Source organism: Danio aesculapii, chromosome 20 (assembly GCF_903798145.1).
Source record: "Danio aesculapii chromosome 20, fDanAes4.1, whole genome shotgun sequence".
In the NCBI taxonomy this organism is placed as follows: Eukaryota; Metazoa; Chordata; class Actinopteri; order Cypriniformes; family Danionidae; genus Danio; species Danio aesculapii.
In genome coordinates, this window is record NC_079454.1 from 26480291 (window position 1) to 26501890 (window position 21600).

At 38.0% G+C, this 21600-nt stretch overlaps 1 protein-coding gene across 1 annotated transcript in view; it reads right to left on the bottom strand.

The window, feature by feature from the left end:
• Window positions 1-21600, bottom strand: part of itsn2a (intersectin 2a) — a 104090-nt gene that overhangs the window by 67884 nt on the left and 14606 nt on the right. The window contains exon 2 of the mRNA XM_056480838.1: window positions 7600-7660. Coding sequence (XP_056336813.1) covers window positions 7600-7606 — 7 coding nt within the window. The 5' untranslated portion in view covers window positions 7607-7660. The remainder of the gene's footprint in view (window positions 1-7599; window positions 7661-21600) is intronic.

Here is a 21600-nt window from a genome sequence, read left to right on the forward strand (position 1 = left end):
CCTACTCAGGCGGAGCGGGGGAGTGCAATGGTTTTCTGTTACAATGTTCCCTCATATTCGAAATGCAACCTTCTCTATATCCCACAGATAAGTCAAAGATCGCCTACATCGTATCACTACTCTCTGGACCTGCACTTAAATGGGCTGAGACGATCTGGAACCAAGCCGGGCCGGTCATGAATTCCATCACTACCTTCACGGAGTATTTCAAAGAGGTGTTTGGACGTTCTGATGGGGAAGTAGCCGCTGGAGAGCAGCTGTATCATCTAAAGCAAGGTACTCTATCTACACAGGAATATGCTCTCCGGTTTCGCACTCTAGCAGCTGCAAGTGGATGGAATGAGAGATCGTTGTTGACCACGTACCGGCTCGGCTTGGAACCCACTCTCCGAATCCAGCTGGCCACATTAGATGATACAATGGGTCTGGAGAGATTCATCCAACATTCTCTCCGATGTTCCGATCGTCTCCGTTCCTATCAACAGGACACCATCACCCCCTCGTCTGCACTCCTCCAATCGCCTGAGTCAACAGCCTCTCCAGAACCAGAACCCATGATAATAGAGTCTGGAAGACTGACATCAGCGGAACGACAGAGGAGGCTGACCCGGGGTCTGTGTCTATACTGCGGTGTCAGTGGACACACCCGTATGGAGTGTCCCCTTCGTCCCATTCGGACTTCAGTGAGTGTATTCAGTACGAATATTGAACAATGTAAACCACTTACTACCACCGTACAAATAACTACTGCCTCTATTTCTCTCCTTGTCACAGCCCTCATCGACTCCGGGTCAGCAGGGAACTTCATCTCCCAATCCCTCTGTCGTCAACTCCACCTCCGTACTGAGGCGTCCTCGCATATATACCAGATACAACCGATAACCCAGTGCACTCGATCTTCGACCCGTATCCATCGACAATGCGAAGACATCCTTCTTCAAGTGGGGCTGTTACATCAAGAGAGGATTCAATTTCTGGTTCTGGAGGGTGCAAATATGGACATCATTCTAGGGCGCCCGTGGCTGGTGAAGCACGATCCCATCATCTCTTGGGGCACAGGAGAGATAAAGAAATGGGGATCTGGATGTACACCTACCTGTTTTCCAAATCTCCCTCTTCAAGGTCGGAACCCCATTTCTTTGTTTGCAACATCGGTCGAGAGCCCTCCTGAGAAGCAGTCTATCCACATTCCTAAGGAGTACAGCTCCTTTCATGATGTCTTCTGCCCCAAGAGAGCTTCCCAGCTACCGCCGCATCGGCCATGGGACTGCGCGATCGACCTAGTTCCAGATGCCCAGTTGCCAAGAGGTAGGATCTACCCGCTCTCGCTTCCAGAGAATCAGGCAATGGAAGATTACATAAGGGAGGCTCTGAGTCAGGGGTACATACGTCACTCAAAATCACCAGCCGCCTCAAGCTTCTTCTTTGTGGCCAAGAAGGACGGAGGGCTGCGTCCATGCATCGACTACAGGGTCCTAAATAACGGTACAGTAAAATACCGATATCCCCTTCCTCTGGTACCAGCCGCTTTGGAACAGCTCCGAGAAGCTAAAGTCTTCACTAAATTGGACCTCCGCAGCGCGTATAATCTGATAAGAATACGTGAGGGGGACCAATGGAAGACAGCATTCGTGACCCCTACTGGCCACTATGAATATGAGGTCATGCCTTACGGTCTGGTCAACGCCCCCTCCGTATTCCAAACTTCATTCATGAAGTCCTCCGGGAGTTTCTTCACCACTTTGTAATAGTGTACATAGATGACATCCTCATTTACTCCCGGAGTGAGGCCGAACATCGCCAACACGTTGCGGAGGTCCTACACACATTGAGAGAACATCACCTCTACCTCAAAGCGGAGAAATGCTCATTCCACCAGAAGTCGATTCATTTCTTGGGATACATCATTGATCAAACCGGTATACGTATGGATGGGAAGAAAATTGAGGCTGTTCTATCCTGGTCAGAACCCACTTCCATTAAGGAGCTCCAGAGGTTTCTTGGGTTTGCTAACTTTTATAGACGGTTTATCAAGGACTACAGCAGGATTACATCACCTCTCACTAATCTCCTCAAGGGTAAACCCAAAGGACTGGAGTGGACCAAAGAAGCAGCCGCAGCCTTCCGCCTTCTTAAGAAGGAGTTCACAAGGGCCCCACTCCTGACTCATCCTGACCCAAATCTTCCTTTCGTGGTGGAAGTGGACGCATCCACCACCGGCGTCGGGGCAGTATTATCTCAACATCATGATACACCGCCCCGACTGCATCCCTGTGCCTATTTCTCTCGGAAGTTGAGCCCGGCGGAGCAGAATTACAGCATAGGAGACAGGGAGCTGCTAGCAATCAAGCTAGCCTTGGAGGAGTGGCGTCACTGGTTGGAGGGAGCCAAACATCCGTTCCAGGTGATCACAGATCACAAAAACCTCCAATATATCAAAGAGGCCAAGAGACTATGTCCACGTCAAGCCAGATGGTCACTTTTCTTCTCACGTTTTGATTTCTCCATTTCCTATCGTCCAGGACCCAAGAATCTAAGAGCAGACGCTCTCTCTCGTTTACACGAGCATCACGATCATGAAGAACTCCCAACGAAGATTCTTCCCGAACACATCTCCATTTGTCCGATCACCTGGAACGCTCCTCCAGTCGTTGCCACTCCGGAAGCCCCTGCTCCGCCGGGATGCCCTCCTCATCGGCAGTTCATACCACCTGAACACCGGGTAGATCTGATCCACTCCTTACATACCTCGCTAGGCACTGGACATCCAGGGATCAACAATACTCTCTCGCTAGTATCCCAACGATTCTGGTGGCCAAACATGGCAAGGGATGTGAGGCAATATGTTCAGGGCTGTAAGGACTGTGCCCAATCCAAGAGCCCACGTCATCTACCCGCTGGAAAGCTCCATCCCTTGCCGATTCCGAACCGTCCCTGGTCACACCTAGGAGTGGACTTTATCACTGATCTCCCTTCGTCAGAAGGTAATACCTGTATTCTAGTCATAGTAGATAGATTCTCAAAGTTTGTCAAACTAATCCCTCTGAAAGGTCTTCCCACAGCCTTTGAAACAGCCGACAATATCTTTAATCAAGTCTTCAGGTCATTTGGTATTCCAGAAGATATTGTGTCGGACAGAGGTCCACAGTTCATCTCACGTCTATGGAAAGCCTTCTTCAAGCTCCTAGGTGTGGCCGTCAGCCTCTCTTCTGGATATCATCCCCAAACCAACGGGCAGACAGAGAGGAAGATTCAGGAGGTGGGACGGTTCCTGAGGACCTTCTGCAGTGGTCACCAGAGCTCCTGGAGCCAGTATTTGGGCTGGGCAGAATATGCCCAAAATTCACTGCGGCAACCCTCCACCGGACTCACGCCATTCCAGTGCGTCCTGGGCTTCCAACCACCGCTCTTTCCCTGGGATGGCGAACCATCTGATGTCCCCGCAGTGGATCACTGGTTCCGGGAGAGCGAGAGAGTCTGGGACGAGGCTCATCAACATCTGCAGAGGGCAGTCCGTCGAAGCAAGGTAACCGCCGATAGAAGAAGGTCTGAAGAACCCAGATACACACCCGGACAAAAGGTGTGGCTATCCACCCGGGACATACGCATGCGACTGCCCTCTCGCAAGTTAAGTCCCCGATTTGTTGGTCCCTTCACCATCGTGGAACAGGTTAACCCCGTCACCTACAAACTACAATTACCCTCTCACTACCGTATTCACCCTACATTCCACGTATCACTCCTGAAACCCTATCACGATCCTGTTCTTCCCTCCACAGAGCCTGACCACGAAGAGGAACCCCCTCCTCCACTGCTCCTAGAAGAAGGAGCCGTCTACGCAGTGAAGGAGATCTTGCGTTCCCGACGTCGTGGTGGCCAGTTGGAGTACCTGGTGGACTGGGAAGGGTACGGCCCCGAAGAAAGGACATGGGTTCCCAGAGCTGATATTCTCGATCCTAGTCTCATGGTGGAGTTTCATGAGAGCCACCCTGAGTTCCCAGCGCCTAGAGGCAGAGGGAGACCACCACGGCGTCGGAGGTGTCGGCCCTCAGGAGCGGGCCCTGGGGAGGGGGGTACTGTCATGGATTGGTCAGGCTCTCACGACCCCCACTCACGAAGATCACCATCACCTGACTTCTAATGAGCACACAGCTGCATCACATTCACGAGCACCAGATAAAAGCACAGCACTCCAGTCGCTCATTGTCCGGGCTCGTCTCGACGAAAGCGGACAACTGAGCGACCACTCAGCGTAGTCATCCTCAGCTAAACAAACGATTTACTTACCTGTTCTCTTTGTATTCCTCCTAGTCTTCCTGGTCCTCCCGAATCGTCCTGTCTTCCAGTCCTTCCAAGTCTGTGTCATCCTCTGTCAGCTGTATCTGGTGTGTGCTGTCCATCCTCGTGTATTCCTGTTACCCAGCCACGGAGGAAAAGACCCCAACATCATTCCTGATCCTCCTGGCTATCCTTCATGTGCTCCTTGTTGTCATTCAATAAACACCCTAACGTTTCCTTACCTCTGTCTCCTGTCCGCTTCATAACACAACAGTTTAGTTTTACTATTTACGCTGTATTCAAGGACAAACGGTTTCATAATCAGGTCTCCTAACACTGAAACATGACAACAGAGTATGATGGTGTGGGAATCGGAGAGTCTGTGTGGTCATTTATTTTTGTGTATTTTTGATACCTTCCGGACAAAAGGTGAAACGTTGAGGTTTAATTCTAATTTAGGTCCATTCAGCTACTGAAGTGCACTGCAAGTCTTTGTTTTCAAGAGGTAGCATGCTTTTGTGCTTATTTAGCATTAGCGCTTATAAGATACAACTCTGCCAATTTGAGCCTACAAACTGAAAAATGTAATTTTATAGAAGCACAGAAAATTATGTTGCAAATATCCCAAAATACCAAATGTTCAAAGCAAACAATATCTATTTATTTACTGTGCTTTTCTTGCTTGACTAAACTGTGAAGACGCAGCCATTTCCCTAAAGTGCTAAGAGGATTAGCTTCTAAACAAATGAATGCGAACAAGGAGAAAATAAGCATGCAGACACATACACACGTACAGAGAGAACAAAGTCCTATAAATATTCTCACACTGCTGAAAGCATTTATTTTAGGTGATTTAGCTCTTTGGCATCAAATATACACAATTTAGTCAGAAGCTAATTATTAGCATTACAAATCTGCAACCTCAACTTTCCTACTGTTACCATCATCCTGACGCTGCTTTCAACAAACAGACCTGATAATCTCTATTTGGATTTTTTTAAAGTTACAAATTTAAGCATAAATTTTGTTCAGCTTTACTTTAAAGCCACATAAGAAAACACAGCAAGATATTAAACAAACTCTAGTGCTAGCTATTGGCTGCACTCTTTCTCTCTAGCTCATCAGCGAGATAAATATTTAATCAAACCATTAGTGGGAACTGACTTGAACCACAGCCGAATGCGGTCTCAATCAGCAAATCTGGTAGACATCTTGCTTAGATTTCACTTACAAAGCACTGATGGTAAAATCAAGTCTTTAGACATACCATAAAAGTGATTTACACATTTGAAATTTGATGGTTTTATTCGAAGAATCACTATGTGTTGACAGTTTGCTTTCTTGGTCTTGGGCTTTTATAGGCTATTTTTAAGACAAAACTTATTAAACATCAAAAACAACGCTGTGTGCTGGATTAAATGAGGTTATTGTGCTGAAAGTGTGTCTGTGATGGTATTTTACCCTCTAAAGGGCGTAACAAATCTGTAAATGTGTCAGAAGCTATGGTATACATCAAATACTATGGTATTAGTACTATGATAAGTACTATCTAAGTACTATGATATACCTGACTACAACTGTACTATGACTCCTCAGCAGATGTAAAAAATGTGTTTTTAAATTGTTAAAATTTAACAGAAGTATCAACAGATCTTTTCTTTTATAACAATAATATAAACATCATTGACAAAACATGAAAATTACAGTTATAAAACAAAATTTAAGGTTGAGATTAGCACAAATGTTTATTAAAAGATAAATACAAGATTTCTGAAAGTGTTTCCCTTTAAATTGTTCCTAAAATGTGGTGCAGTAGGATATATGTTGATTGGGGAATAAGAAGAGAGATCATAACTTTTTTTTTTGTTTTTTGTTTTTTTTCTACAAAAAAAACCCATAATATTAAAAATTTACAGTTTTTTTTACCAATAACTAAGGGTTAACAAGAACATTCAAAAACCCTCAGTCCCCCATCCCACCCCCCACACACACAACAACAACATTAGCACTTACAAGAATTGTCAAAGCAACTAAATAAATATACATAAAATATAAATAACACACGCACACATTAATGAAAAGGGCAGAGATCTTTCTTGAAAGAAAAAAAAATACAAATCTTATAAATAAGCTAAGAGGTGTGATGTATTCCTGACAAAATTAATTAGAGGATGATCATAACATATTTTAATTTACTGAGGTATTTTTTTGTGTGATTGTTGTTGTTGTATTTTCTGAGTGTAAACTTAAAATAAAATTAAAATATAAAAAGAAAAAGAAATAGCTCCTCAAGGTTAAACAGTGAACTTTTATAAGTGATTTTACAAAAGTGCTACACATATATAAAATCTTCATGCGCAAAATCCTTCATGGAAGTTAAGTAAATATTAGCCTGTGCCTATATCAATAGGGAAGCAGTCATTAGCAACTTTCAGCTGGGTGTGTTTTGTACAAACACTGCGCTGAATCTAAAAAATGTGAACATTCTGATAACATTCTGTTCACTCATAAAATATTCTACAAGAATACCAGAACCTCTGAAGATTTCATCATAGTGCAATTCTGCAAATGTGCTATAGTATAGCGATTCAGCACACAAGCCAAATGAGCTGTGCTTAAATTATTCCCCATTGCCTCTTCCTCCTTTTTTAAGGGATAGTTCACCCAAAATTAAAACTGCTCTCATTACTGAGGCTCGTGTTGTAGGCATGACTTTTATTGCAGGACACAAAAGAAGATATTTATTGTGTGCTGATGTATAAAATGAATGGGAACCAGCTGTCAAGCTGCAAAAATGACAAAACGAACCATAAAAGGATCAAGGAATTAGTCTGCAGCATGGTTTCCATGTTATGCACTACGTTTCTGTGATATTTTTAACATGTTAATAAAAACTATAAATGACAGTGTTTACATTAAACAATAATATGCAACTAAAACATTTTTTCACCCACAGAAAGTCATTCCAAAAATCATGTATAAAGATGTTGATAGGTTAATACACAATCTCACAGACAAACTGTAAATTCAGAACCTTTTTTGGAGCTGTGCAATGCAATAGGGCCTTTTACACAATGTATGCTTCTATCAGGTGTTTTAAAGTTTTAGTGTGTACAATCTGAATAGGACAAATGCAACCAGCATGACAGTCATAGCTTTATAAGTGAAAAGGGAAGCATGGACATTCTGCTAAACATCTTCTTTTGTCCTTCACAAAATAAAAAAGCGTAATGGGTTTTTAAAACACACAAAGGTAAACAGTAATGGATTTAAATAGGATTCATGCCTATGACGCACAAAAAAAAAGTGCTGCGTTCTTACCATTCATGACTGCAGGTGGGATGTGAGAGATCCTCTACTCCACTGGCTCGCTAAAAGTCATCTGTAGAAACAGAAAGAGAAAGTGAGGAGGATTTTTACATGCAGATGAGCAACAGAGGACACACTCAGATGGGAAGAGAAAGAGGTGAAGCGAGAGAGAGAGAGACTGCGAACAAGTGACAAGGATTAAACGGGAAAGAAGAGAACAAGTGGAGAATAATAAGAAAGGATGGACGAAATGCACCTCTTTTCAGCAGCTCTTATAGATTTCCTCCATTGTTTCTCTCCATTTTCCTATTACACTCAGTCGTGTTGCCTGCCATAACACACGTGTGCATGCAACAAGCCACATCCCCTGAGCACCATCACGCACTCGCACACAAACAGGATATTGATTGTGCCAGAGTGTTTCGCCTAATGCAAAAGCGATTGTTCGTCTCTGTCTTTGCTCTAAAGCTCTTTGTGGGAAAGCAGCCCTGTGTCGCGCAGCTGAATCCCGAGTCGGTGCTCCATGGGCAGATTGAACACACACAAGCCAAACACAAACTCTAAGCCCATTTAAACACTCGCTGGAAATATCTAGAAGTTCAGTGAGTCCACTTCCTAGTTTCTAAAATAATAGATATCAAAATATTGTAGATGTATTGTTTGGTTAATTAGTAAGACAGAATATTTAGGTACCGTGTACATTTTTTTTTTTACTACACATATATTGAACTGAAATGATCAGAGATGTAAGCTGCAAGAGTGACATAATGTGCCAAACAGATTAGAATTAATAATCAATCATTAAAGTACATACAAAGTGTATGCACAAATATTTGCAGTACTTACTATGATTACAAACTTTAGAGCTGGTAAGGTTTTGTAAATGTTGCATCAGAGCAAAAGTCTCTAAAGACCGACGCTGAATTTTTTTGCTCTTTTGGTGAATAAAACACCTGAATATTAAAACCCTTTAAGGTGCATGCCTTGAAAATAATTTTTTGGGCCACACGTGCATTAAATAATATACTGACACAACTCTGATAAATCGGGTGCTCCGGTTTCCCCCACAGTCCAAAGACATGCGGTACAGGTGAATTGGGTAGGCTAAATTGTCTATAGTGTATGAGTGTGAATGAGTGTGTGTGGATGTTTCCCAGAGATGGGTTGCGGCTGGAAAGGCATCCGCTGCGTAAAAACGTGCTGGATAAGTTGGCGGTTCATTCCGCTGTGGCGACCGTGGAATAATAAAGGGACTAAGCCGACAAGAAAATGAATGAATGAATGAATGAATGAACTCTGATAAATAGTAATAAGCCTATGGATAGCCTATGGATAAAAGGTCGACCAGGTGGTTACGATGCATGTTAATGGGTTAAGCAGCCTTTACTGCAGTCGTCAGAGTCACATGATCATTTAGAAAGCATTTTAATATTCTGATGTGCTGCTCAAAAACTTTTTGTCTTCTTTTTCATTTTCTTTTCTTTTTCTTCTTCTTTTTCTTTTTAATATCGATGTTTAAACAACTGTGCTACTTAAACATTTTGTGGAAACAGTAATACATTTTTACGATTTTCTGATCAATTTAAAAATCAAAGAATCATAATTTTTTTTATATATTTTAATGAATCGTATTTGAGTTACAGTCATAAAGAATGTGATTTTCACTTCATCTAAGCTAAACTGTGAACCTGTGAACCTAGACAGATTATTAGTTAAACTGTCACCAGTGCGAGAAAGTTTCATGTGTTCAAACAGTAAAAAAAACTTGTGGGTATTTTAGTCACAGACTAATAAAAATGTTGTGTACAATAGAACAGAAGGAAGACCCATACATTGTGAAATCTCATTGGTTCTTGTCCTAACTAAAAGTGATTGTGTCATGTGAAATAATAGGTAGACCTCAACATTGTAAACATCTCCCTTCTTTATCAGGGGTTGCCACAGTGGAATTATCTGCCAATATTCTCACCTTTGTACATTTTTGTAGATCAATATTTAAAGTGTAAGCCATCCAACACAAAGATATACATTTAAATAGCGTAATAGATATTTATCTTTGTGTTGGATTAAATATATATCTTTGTGTTAGATGGCTTGCAACAGACTGGCATCTATCCAGGGTCTAAAAGCACACAAGTGAAAATGTGAAAGAAAAATGTAAATTCTTGGCATGTTGTATCTAATGTCTTTGCACTTGTTGTTCATTTCAGCACTGACAGTAATAAGCAATCACATATGTTCCTGTTGAGCTACTAAAAACAAGGAGCAACCAATTGCAGTCTGTGCTGAAAAAACGAACGTTTTGTTGAGTGTGCATCCTCAGTGACCAAATTCTGCATGCATGCAAATTCTCTCATCATAAACAACAAAGTGTGGAGACAACGTACAGAAAGTAAGAGGTTCATTTTGCAGCTTCAGTAATTATAACGGCAGTATTTGTGAAGAATTGCATTTATTTATTAAATTTATTATTTTTTGTCTGGACAATAAATGCTGATGATGTTGAAAAAAATACAAACCCACTAAAGAGTTTGAGAGAGGGTCAAAGTAAATGTTGTTTGAGGGCATGCAACCAATGTAAATGTGTTACAGATCAATGTGGATCACTTATGAAAGTGAAACTGCATTGCTGGTGACCCAATTGGCAATTCAGAATCGATTCTTTTGTTTTAGGAGACAATACTGGAGCTTTATTTATTGTGCAATTTGATCTTTAAAACATTGCTTTTACAGTCAGCACTGTTAGCAATTTCCTGTAGAATCTTCAGTAACTTATTGCCAGCAGTTCAACAATAAATTACTGTAAATCAATTACAGCAAAAAATACTGTATTTCAATTTATAGCACCATTTACCTTGCTACATATTTATTTACACAACTGTATGTATATCTTTACTGTAAAATATCCTGTATTTTTCCACAATGCAACTTTAAAATACAGTAGCTATGTTTCCATCCAAAGATGCAAATTAAATGTATGTGCATAACTGGAATATTACATAAAAGACATGCGAATAAAGCAGCGTTTCCATCCAAGTAGTCAAAGCGAACAAAATCGTTACTTCCTGATTAACTGGCGCCAAATATCAAAAGTATAAACAGAATTTCTTGCGGTAGGATAAGCGGCGTGAATCTTTCCTTTATTTAATAAATGACTTGCACCTCAGAACAATAGTATCTGGATGCAGCCTTTATGATGCAAGCTGAGATTGCATCACTCAGAGATGTAATACCAGACACAATGCACTCAATGGAGCTAGTGATGTCGCTGTGAGGGGTATGGTTAGGGGTGGGGTTAGGTAAACACATTAAAAAGCATTGGATGCAGCTCAGATTGCATCTGCACCGAGTCTGCAGCCAGACCCCTCTCCCTCAGAAGACAATCCCGACACGCGATGATGGTGTTTGAATGCATCAGACATGGACCACAGGTGCTCTTCACAGTTCTGAAGGTCATTAATATAATAACACTAATACTGGCGTTTTAGAATGACCAAAACAACATTTCAGATGTTTTAAAATGTGCTCAGCCTGCTGGTTTGTCCATTCACACATTTTTATAATCACATGATCTCTTACAACAAAATCCCATAACTTTTTTTAATGCGCATACTAGAATTTGTTTGGTAAAAGTGTTTTCATCGCAATTTATGCGCATCTTTTCTCATCGAATTAAAAGTTTATCCAACTCAGTTATGCGCTGCCTTATGTTTTTATGTGCATTTTCAAAATTTATGCTCATCTTGGCATTTCCAACAAGGGTTGGGCCGATAGACGATCGTCCATCGCCGATAACCGATAGACAACACGATGCTGAGCCGGCATCGCCGATCCTCCGCCCCACCCCCGTCGCAAACCCGATCGCGAAAAATACACACTTAGGAAAAAACCCTAATAGATCTTTGTTTTATAATGGCATTTTAGAACGAAAATGATCCACTTCCACACTGTGGTTTATCTAGCAACAGCCCTCCGTCCGCTAAAATCGCACATCACGTGACCATGCACACACAGCCACACACGCTATCATGCGCTCGTCTGAGCTTCAGACAGTAGTGTACATTGGACAGGTCATCAAGGATGTACCGCTGGATCGCGTCTCACTATAGTTGTTAAACGTGATATATCTATTTAATCTTGTCTCTATCAAACGATCTCTTTGGTCTTTTGAATCTATCAGGTAACGTGCCACAGCGTCAGTACATTGCCTCAGTCTTTCACTTTCACACTTGTACTTAGTAATTTTTGTGAAAACCTCAGATACTGTTGGTGGGGCACCTTTTTTACCGACCAAGTTCGCCTTGCCTATTTATGCCAGAGTCCCGCGGAAAAAAAAAGATTGACAGGTGGTAATTTGTGTTTAACTTATCTTTATTTATTTATGATTTGTATTATGTGTAAAACAAAGACCATGCGGGTCTGGTAGTTGAAACGGTAGGCTACAAATAATTCATTCGTTGTGAGTTAATTAATTATTCATAAATAATTTATTCACCTCCGCCTACGACGATGATGCCATCGTCCATCGCGATGTTTCACTTTAGACATCTTACAATGCCAAATTGGTCAACATCGCCTAACCCTATTTCCAACAAGTGTTTTTTTATGAGCGTTAACAAAATGTGCATAAAAATAGGTGAATGGAAACGTAGCTAGTAACATACTGCAAAACAGTCCATCAGCATGGTACAGTTCATATTACAGTTAAATACTGTGCAATTGACAAAGCAATTTACATTACACACTCCATCAAAAGATATATTTTAAAAACGCTTATAATGAGCCTTTGAAATATCTTTAGTGGGGTTTAAGTGTTTATGAAAAACTAGCAGTAATGCATTAGTTACAGAATTCTTTCAGCATCCTCTATTCCGAAATAAAGACATTGCCAAAGCTAAAATACATTTAAGCATTTCAACATCAGCCTGTCTAACAGTTACTTTAGAACCATTATCACATTCTTGACATAAGTTCAAAATTCCATAACTTATTATTTGTTAATAAACGAAACTGACTGGAATGTTTATAGATGAACTGGCAATGATTTCAGCTGAGCAATGGGTGGAGAATCGGTGGTGGTGGTGTAGCTTAGTTATTATCAACTCAGAATTTAGAGGCAAACATAACATTTTTAGTAGCACCTGCTCTGTTATGCTGGAAAGCATTAGTATACAAATCAGCATCTCTCAGTCGGCACATTACCTGTCAGCAAATTTTCCTGCGGTGTTGGGAAGGTTAGAATCTACTTTTTTCAACTACTAATTAGTCTTCTTGCCTGCTAGTGACTCAGTAGCACAAACCTTCTGCTCATTTACTTTTATACCATTAGAGCAGTCTGACGCATTTAAGGCAGTAAAAGTCGTATTATAATTTGGTTGAGATCATGCTCTGCACCAAAAATATTCCCATCTGGTGTTCTGCAGAGCTTTCTGTCCAGTGAAGTATTACTGGTAAAGCTTCTGGGCCTTAATAATAAGTCATTAGGAACTTAAAACTAATATAAACTAGGCTAAAAAGACGAAGATGCACAAATCTGAAGTATAAAACAATTGAAGTAGTTTACATTTCTTGAGTAAATAAATCAAAGGATGTTCATTTTTGGGTGAACTATGACTATAATACATTGCTAGCATACTGCTAATGTTTCAACACATTGGTTCATAGTACTTTGCTAATATGTTTCTGGCATACATGTAAACAAGTTGCTAGCATGATTTAACATGTTTCTAGCATGTGAACTAGTTGCTAGCTTGACTTAAATCATGCTATGAATTGATAAAGTATTAAAACATTGCTAGAAGTCCTATTAAAATGTATTTTACTCTATTAAAAGGTATCTAAAATCTTCATTCATCTTTGTTAGCATGTTTATACTGCTAACGCATCTCAACTAGCATATGTTATTAGCATGTTAATGAAATTCGAACATGTTTAAGCATTGCTGAAATAACAGCATAGTGATGTTTCTAGCATGTGTTAGCTAGCTGCTAGCATAGTTTATTTCATGCTAACAGGAGTTTACATACATTGTTAGAGGTACAAAAGTCATTCAAATCAAATTATTGGACTAAAATCTTCATAGGTCTAGCTTTGGAAGTCTCTTTCCAGTGAAATATAGCCTAATCTTGAAACTGGATATTGGCATAGTTGGTTAGACGTTGTCAAAGTGCATCTTCCATCAAGTGCATCACAATTTCAGTTACTTTTCTTTCATTTATCATTGACAAAAACAAGACTTTAACCCTGCATAGTGCCTTTCATGTTACTTGTCTGCTTAGCACAACCATCTTAATCTACATCGCCTTAAACAGCTTTGCCAGTCCACATTTACAAAAAAGCACTGCTTAATTGCATTTCACTGTGTTGTGTCGGCTCCCAGGAGAGTCGGATCTCTTTAATAGCATTGACTGCTGGATTATCAAAGCTTTTATGCGAAAATTACATTTTAGATGGCTCATGATTTCCAACTGTTACAACAGTATCAAACAGTACCTTTATTACCTCTTCACCAGCAAGCTGCGAATGCAATAACAGAAAGCTACTTAAGTGTAAACCTACCAAACAAAGCAAAACATCGCAACACACAAGATGGTGTCTGATCTAGCAAATCTACTCCTTTTTCTAAAGTGTCACTCTCTTATTAGCTTAAAAATTATCACCTGAGTTCCTGCTCGAGGTCCTTTCCCAATCCTTTGCCACTATCATCTCCCATTACTTTGTGTCTAAACTGTCCAATCTAAATTATAATGTGAGCAAAAGAGAGAGCTATCATCAGTTTTGCATTAAGGACTACTGTGTGCTTCAGGAAATACCTTATGATTCATGAACAGCACAGTATCATTTATATCTGCAGACTACAGAGGTTAACAGTATCATTACAGTGTATCTGCAGGGACCAGAAGGCCTCTGTTCATTCAGTTTTATGTCAAATCAAAGGTTTATTTTTTAACTATAACTCCTTCCATCACATGTTAAATGATTGGCAAAATCACTTATTATTGAACAAAATTATTATATTTATATTGTGTTATGGGTCAGTTTCACACAACTGTGTGAATTTACAATTATTTGCAATAATTAGTGATGTCGCAGGTTCTTTTATTATTATGAAATGTACAATAAGATGCAGTCTTTACAACTGCACTGTGTTATAAATAAATTCTGGTAATATAGGCGAATTACAAACCTACGTCACACATGACATCACACGGGTTCCCGGCTGCAAAAAGAGACCGTTTGGAATAGCAAACATGTTGTGTTGTGCTAGTGCTCCTGATTTTTTTCTGCCACCTCCCTGCGCGCGCATCCTGAATCTTTACAAACATGGTAATTCGTCTATACATTTATAAATTTACTATAAAAGGCAATTAGCGACGTTGCTTAAAAAGGTGTGTAAACCTCTTGTAACTTGGAACTCTTTATTCATTCATTCGGCTTAGTCTCTATTTCACAGGTCGCCACAAAAGAATGAACCACCAACTATTTCGGCATATGTTTTACACAGCAAATGCAGTACTGGGAAACACCCATACACACGTTTATCCACACACACACTCTTACATTATGGCCAATTTTAGTTCATCTAATTCACCTATAGTGCATGTCTTTGGACTCTTACAGCAAGGTCACGAACCAGTGACCTTACTGTGAGACGACAGTGCTAACCACTGAGCCACCATGCCACCCCTGAAACTGTTATGTTTACTTAAATTTTATGATTATACACACTTGATTTATTTAATACTGTTAGGGCAATGTGTTTACCTGCTTTTTGGAGTAAAGTCCCTTAATTGCCTTTTTACAGTATGAAACAATTATATAAACATAAAAATAAATATACAATACTGTTTTATAGAGATTTGTTTTTAAAGTTGACAAAATTATTAGTTTTATTTATGATAATAAAATTATAATAATACCGTTTTAAAATAATATGTTAATTGGTTTATTTTTGTTGTACTGTTATATCCTATTTTAGTCATATACAGTAGTGTGATTATTGATCAACTGTATTGAATCCAATTAGTGTACCTGTAAAATAAAAACCAGGCTAATACTTTTAACATAATCTTAGCATTACAAACTACTTTTATAATGATCAATAATAAACAATGAAGCGCGGATTCCTTCAGACTATTGAAATGCTTCAAAACCCACTAAGATATAAAGCTTCTTTGTAGTATTCAACCTAATACGTGCTGACACTCTTGAGATTGCTTTTTCACACAGAAGAACGAAGAAACGAAGATAATGAAAGTGAAGATGTGACCCAGGGTTCTCGTCCTCTACTAATCTATTGTGTGCAAATAAAGAGTCCATTACAGATCAATACATGGAGGCTAATAGACTGATGGATTGATTAAAGAGCTGAAAGCTGAGGCAGACAGGATCTGCTTTTGGGACTGGGACTCACTCACTCACACACACACACACACACTGAAACTCAAAACATCTTCAGGCTGCTGTGATTGGTTTCCCACATAAGACTCCTCTTCAATCTTTTACTTTCTCCTACTTTACCTTTCAACTTTTTTGTTTTATATTTTGTCCAAAAAACAAGACTGAGTAACTGCTTTAAATTATAAAAGTAATATTACTGATGATGATTATTATTATTATTAATGGATGCACAATCATCTCAGCATCAATATCGCAATGTGTGCATCTGCAATAGTCATATCGCAAGATATACAATGTTGAGTCTTTAGAGATTATAATTGACCAGGAGATACAGAATTGTTTTTAATCATTGTATTTATATGGAATTTATATGATTTATGAAAAAAAAAAAAAAAACAATTCGGTCTTCTTTCTACTCCAAATATCTACATTTCAAAGCGAAAACAAGATTATTTCACTTACCCCATTGGAAGATAATTTCCTTAACAAGCATAAAAACTTTTAATATTCACTTATTTCTTTAGAAGGTGAAAATTAAACAATGTTTTAACTAGTTCTAAGAATTATTTTGATATCTGGACGAGAAATAAGACAAAACAAAGTAACATAAGCTTTTTATGCATTGTGATTATTACATTTCTGTACCTGAATCCTGTTAGACTCCCCAGAAAACCTCAAATAAAGCTATTCAAACCAACTTCTGAAACTGTGTTCATATCGCAATATTTATCGCAGAAAAAATAAATTCTGCAATATTCGATTTTTCCAATATCGTGCAGGCCAATTATTATTATTATTATTATTAATTGTATTATTGTTTATTTATTATTTACTGATTTATTATTATTATTAATACTATTTGGAAAGTATGTTTCTACGTCTCAAACGTTCATACAGCAATGTTCCAAATAGTGTTTTTCACAATGAAATACTCATTAAACCATTATGTTAGCAATTTTGATTGGTCAAAGTACATTACACTGAACAGTTCTTAAAATAATAATTTTTTTCTTAAAATTCTGATGAAACATTTGCGCTTCAAAGAAACTTTGTGAAATGATTCTTTGATGTTGAAACCATTGATACTAACATGAAATTTTATTTTTAGTAATTCTTGCGATCAAGTGGAGTGAAGATGAGAGAATTGTGAATTCATTCATGTTATCCCAACACAAATCGATTAGGTTAACTATTATCAATACAGTGCAATGAACATAAAACAATAAAGATGTCCCAAAAATCTCAAGAATTCTCAAGAATTGTGTCATTTCATGTAAATTAAATCTTTTTTTAAGTTTTGATCAGGAAAATAAAGTCCCATAAAGAGAATGTATGAGGAGACATACAATCACAGCCCTTCCCTCTTTATTTTCCCTATTCACTTCAACCCAATTACCTCATTCACATCCTAAATATAACTGAGATTTTCTCTGTGATCAATACAAGGGATAAAATGAATATTTGCTCTAGTTTTTGTGCTGCCAGAGATAAAACCTTAAAGTCAGTCAAAAAAAAATTTACATCGTACAAATGAAAATAAGAAATTGTCCATTAATTATATTTAAAACACACTGTGTATTGGTGAGAGTATAAGGGTACATTTAAACTAACTCATTCATTTATTCATTTTCCATTTCCCTTATTTATCAGGGGTCACCACAGCAGAATGTACCACCAACTATTCCATGTTTCACGCAGCAGATGCCATTCCAGCTGCAACCCAGTACTGGGAAACACCCATACACTCTCGCAGCGCATGTCTTTGGACTGTGAGGGAAACCGGAGCACCTGGAGTAAACCCGAGAGTGAACATAGAGAGAACATGCAAACTCCACACTAGGGCTGCACAATATATCAGCATCATGTTTCAGCATCGATATCGCAATGTGCGAATCTCCAATAGTAACATCGCGGGATCTGCAATGTGAAGTTATAAATATACCAGGAAAAGGTTTAACTCTAATCTAGAAGTGTGAACGAGTTTTATTTGGATGTGTTTTTAAAGCCTGTGATGGTACAATTTTAAGCGAAATTGAAAATAAATGATACATTTTGTCACTTTAACAAAGATGAATTGTTTCATCATTGATACAACGAGGACTACAGTGTTATTTTACTTTGGATTATTGAATTTCTGTACTTCAATACTCCAGGAAATAATTGAGTTCTCTTTATTTCATCATTATCTCATCGTTTTCATCTGAGCTTTAATTTTTTACATTAAAAAATGTTTGCGACAATTTTGTATAGTTCATAAAGAATCATCCCAATTTGCGTAAAATTATGAATTCTTTCCAAATAAATTCATCTTGTGAAATTGTCTTCATATCGCAATATATGTTGCAGAAGAACTAAATATTGCAATGTCAGTTTTTTTCCAATATCGTGCAGCCCTACTTTACACAGAAATGTCAACTAGACCAGCCAAAAATGTAGTTAAATAAACCTGTTCTTAAACATTTTCAGTCCTCTAAAAAAAGTGGTTCTCAAACTGGGGGTCGCAGAATAATTTCAAGGGGTCGCGAGAGTGATTTAAAAATTGTGTAATTCTCAGTGATTATAATAAATATTTTTCAGTATTACAAGTGAAGCTAATATTTTCAGATTTTTTAAAAAGATATTACTGATTCATAAAGTATTTAGGACACATTCAGGCAGAATGCATCTTTGTACTTGAAACGCAGCCTTTAGGAACAGTTTAAAACTTGTCATGACAACTTGCCGCACTAAACAAAGCCTTCAACGCTTGCCTTCGCGCTCTTCTTATTGGCCCACTGCTTTAAGAACTGAACACGAATGATTGGTTAAAATCCGCTGTCAATCACTCAGTCAACGCCTCCTGTCTTCAGATGACAGGAGCTACAACCGCGAAAATGTAAAGCGCTGTCAGCCGTGCAGTTATATGTAAAATTTAACACCACATACACCATCGCAAAAGGGCTTGCACTGACTAAGATTAAACTAATATTGCAGCTCATGAAAAGACCGGTATTACTATTAAAATGTCGTATGCAAATAATAAGGTATATGTCAAAAGCATCTGTGCAATATCAGACACCAGCCGTGAGAACACAGCACAGTTATCGTTAACAGATTCATTAATGAATTCATGTCAATCAGTGCGTGCAGGGCCGGTGAGCGGTTCGTTCGTGTATCTTTTGGTCACTCAATTATGTTATAAAAATATATTTTCTTGTGATAACGGGATTTCACTGAGACATATTTTCCTCACGCATGCACATATATATATATATATATATTGCTTGTTAGTTTTGATTACTGTTGATTTCAAATGCAATAAATCTGTTTATAAAACTTGTAGCAACAGTGTGATAATTGGTGAGAGCCACTAAATTGTGGCTGGTGCGCCTACATATTTAAAGTTATGAGCACCAGTACTACCGAGCAAAAATGTTAATTTTGAGTCCTGTAATGTATAGTAAATACAGTTAAAATATTGTGAACAGCTTAAAAAAACTATTTTTATTGTTTGTATGTGCTTTGGTAGTAGGGGGTCGCGAGTTATTGACGATCTTACATTGGGGGTCGCTGGTTTAAAAGTTTGAGAACCACTGCTCTAAAACACTGTTATGTAATTTTAGTTAAAAACACAAACATTGTATGTTTGGGGTGTTAATGTTGTAAACTGCCCCTAAGAGATCATACTGTACATTTAAATTTGAACATGACTTTCAAACCAACCGCTTTTGTTGAACATGTTCAAAAAACATCCACAGACACAAAACACATCTCTAAATGTCAAAGAAGCAAAAAAACACTTTATTCTCGCATAGACATGGAATTCTTAACTCATCTATATACAATTCAACTCAATTCACCTTTATTTGTGTAGCGCTTTTACAATGTAGATTGTGTCAAAGCAGCTTCACATGAAAGATCATGGTAAATTGAAACTCAGTTCTGTTTTCAGAGTTTAAGTTCAGTTCAGTTTAGCTCAGTTCGGTGTGGTTTAATAATCACTACTGAGAGTCCAAACACAGAAGAGCAAATCCAACGATGCGCAGCTTTACAGATCCCGAATCATGCAAGCCAGTGGTGACAGCGGCGAGGAAAAAACTTCACCAATTGGCGAAAGTAAAGAATTAAAAAACCTCGAGAGAACTAAAAAACCTAGAGAGATCTATATATACAACACCTGACATTTGTATCTCATTGCTAGTTGAACCAACACAATCTCACGGCAATTCGTAACTTTTTGACTTTGTGGCTAATTCGTACGGATTCATACGATCTAATTAATACAATTTAGTACGATTTGCTCATCCCCCAATGACGGTTGGGTTTAGGGGTGAGGTTAGGTGCCACGCCTCCTTTTTAAAAATCGTAGAATTTCGTACGACTGAACTCATACGAATTCGTACGAATTAGCCACTAAACTGTGGCTTTCGTTTTCTCGTGAGATCAGGCTGGTTGAACAGGGGGAATATTCTCATTCATTTCTAAATCAGCTTTATATAATCCACCACATAATTTGCATAAAGCCACACAGACAATCAAAACTCATCCAGAGTCCATTCAGACACACTGACAATGATAAGTAAGAGTGTTTACGGGAATCGGGAAGGAAGTTATTTCTGCTGTTTATTTGAGAAAATCTGCACTGAGCATTTCTAGAATAACTCAAGCTCAGGGGATGAGCGATTTAGAGCTGTAATGGACCCAAGATGAATTGCTTATTAATAACTACTCTGTATATTCCATTTTCAGTTTCAGTGTTCCCATATAGACAAACTAGGATTGAATATTAAATAGAGTCTCTCTGTTTAATGCATATAAATGAGGTGAGAAAAAAGAAGAAAGCGGAAGAGATGACATTACATCGGTGATCTTATACCCAGAAGATTCATGTTCATAATAGTAATATGAATACCTTCGAAGTTCTGGATATTTACATTGCGACTAAATACAGTGTTACTTTTGTTATAATTATTTAATTTCATTCCATCTAATGTTTGATCATGCTGCCTTTGCTTTTGCCTTATAGCAGTTTTATGTAAAGAAATATAATGCTGTGTACAGTATATGTATTTATTCCATATATAATATAAATATAATGCTGTGTGCAGTATATGTATTTATTCCATATATAATATAAATATAATGCTGTGTACAGTATATGTATTTATTCCATATATAATATAAATATAATGCTGTGTGCAGTATATGTATTTATTCCATATATAATATAAACATAATGCTGTGTACAGTATATGTATTTATTCCATATATAATAAAATATAATGCTGTGTGCAGTATATGTATTTATTCCATATATAATATAAATATAATGCTGTGTACAGTATATGTATTTATTCCATATATAATATAAAAATAATGCTGTGTACAGTATATGTATTTATTCCATATATAATAAAATATAATGCTGTGTGCAGTATATGTATTTATTCCATATATAATATAAAAATAATGCTGTGTACAGTATATGTATTTATTCCATATATAATAAAATATAATGCTGTGTGCAGTATATGTATTTATTCCATATATAATATAAATATAATGCTGTGTACAGTATATGTATTTATTCCATATATAATATAAACATAATGCTGTGTACAGTATATGTATTTA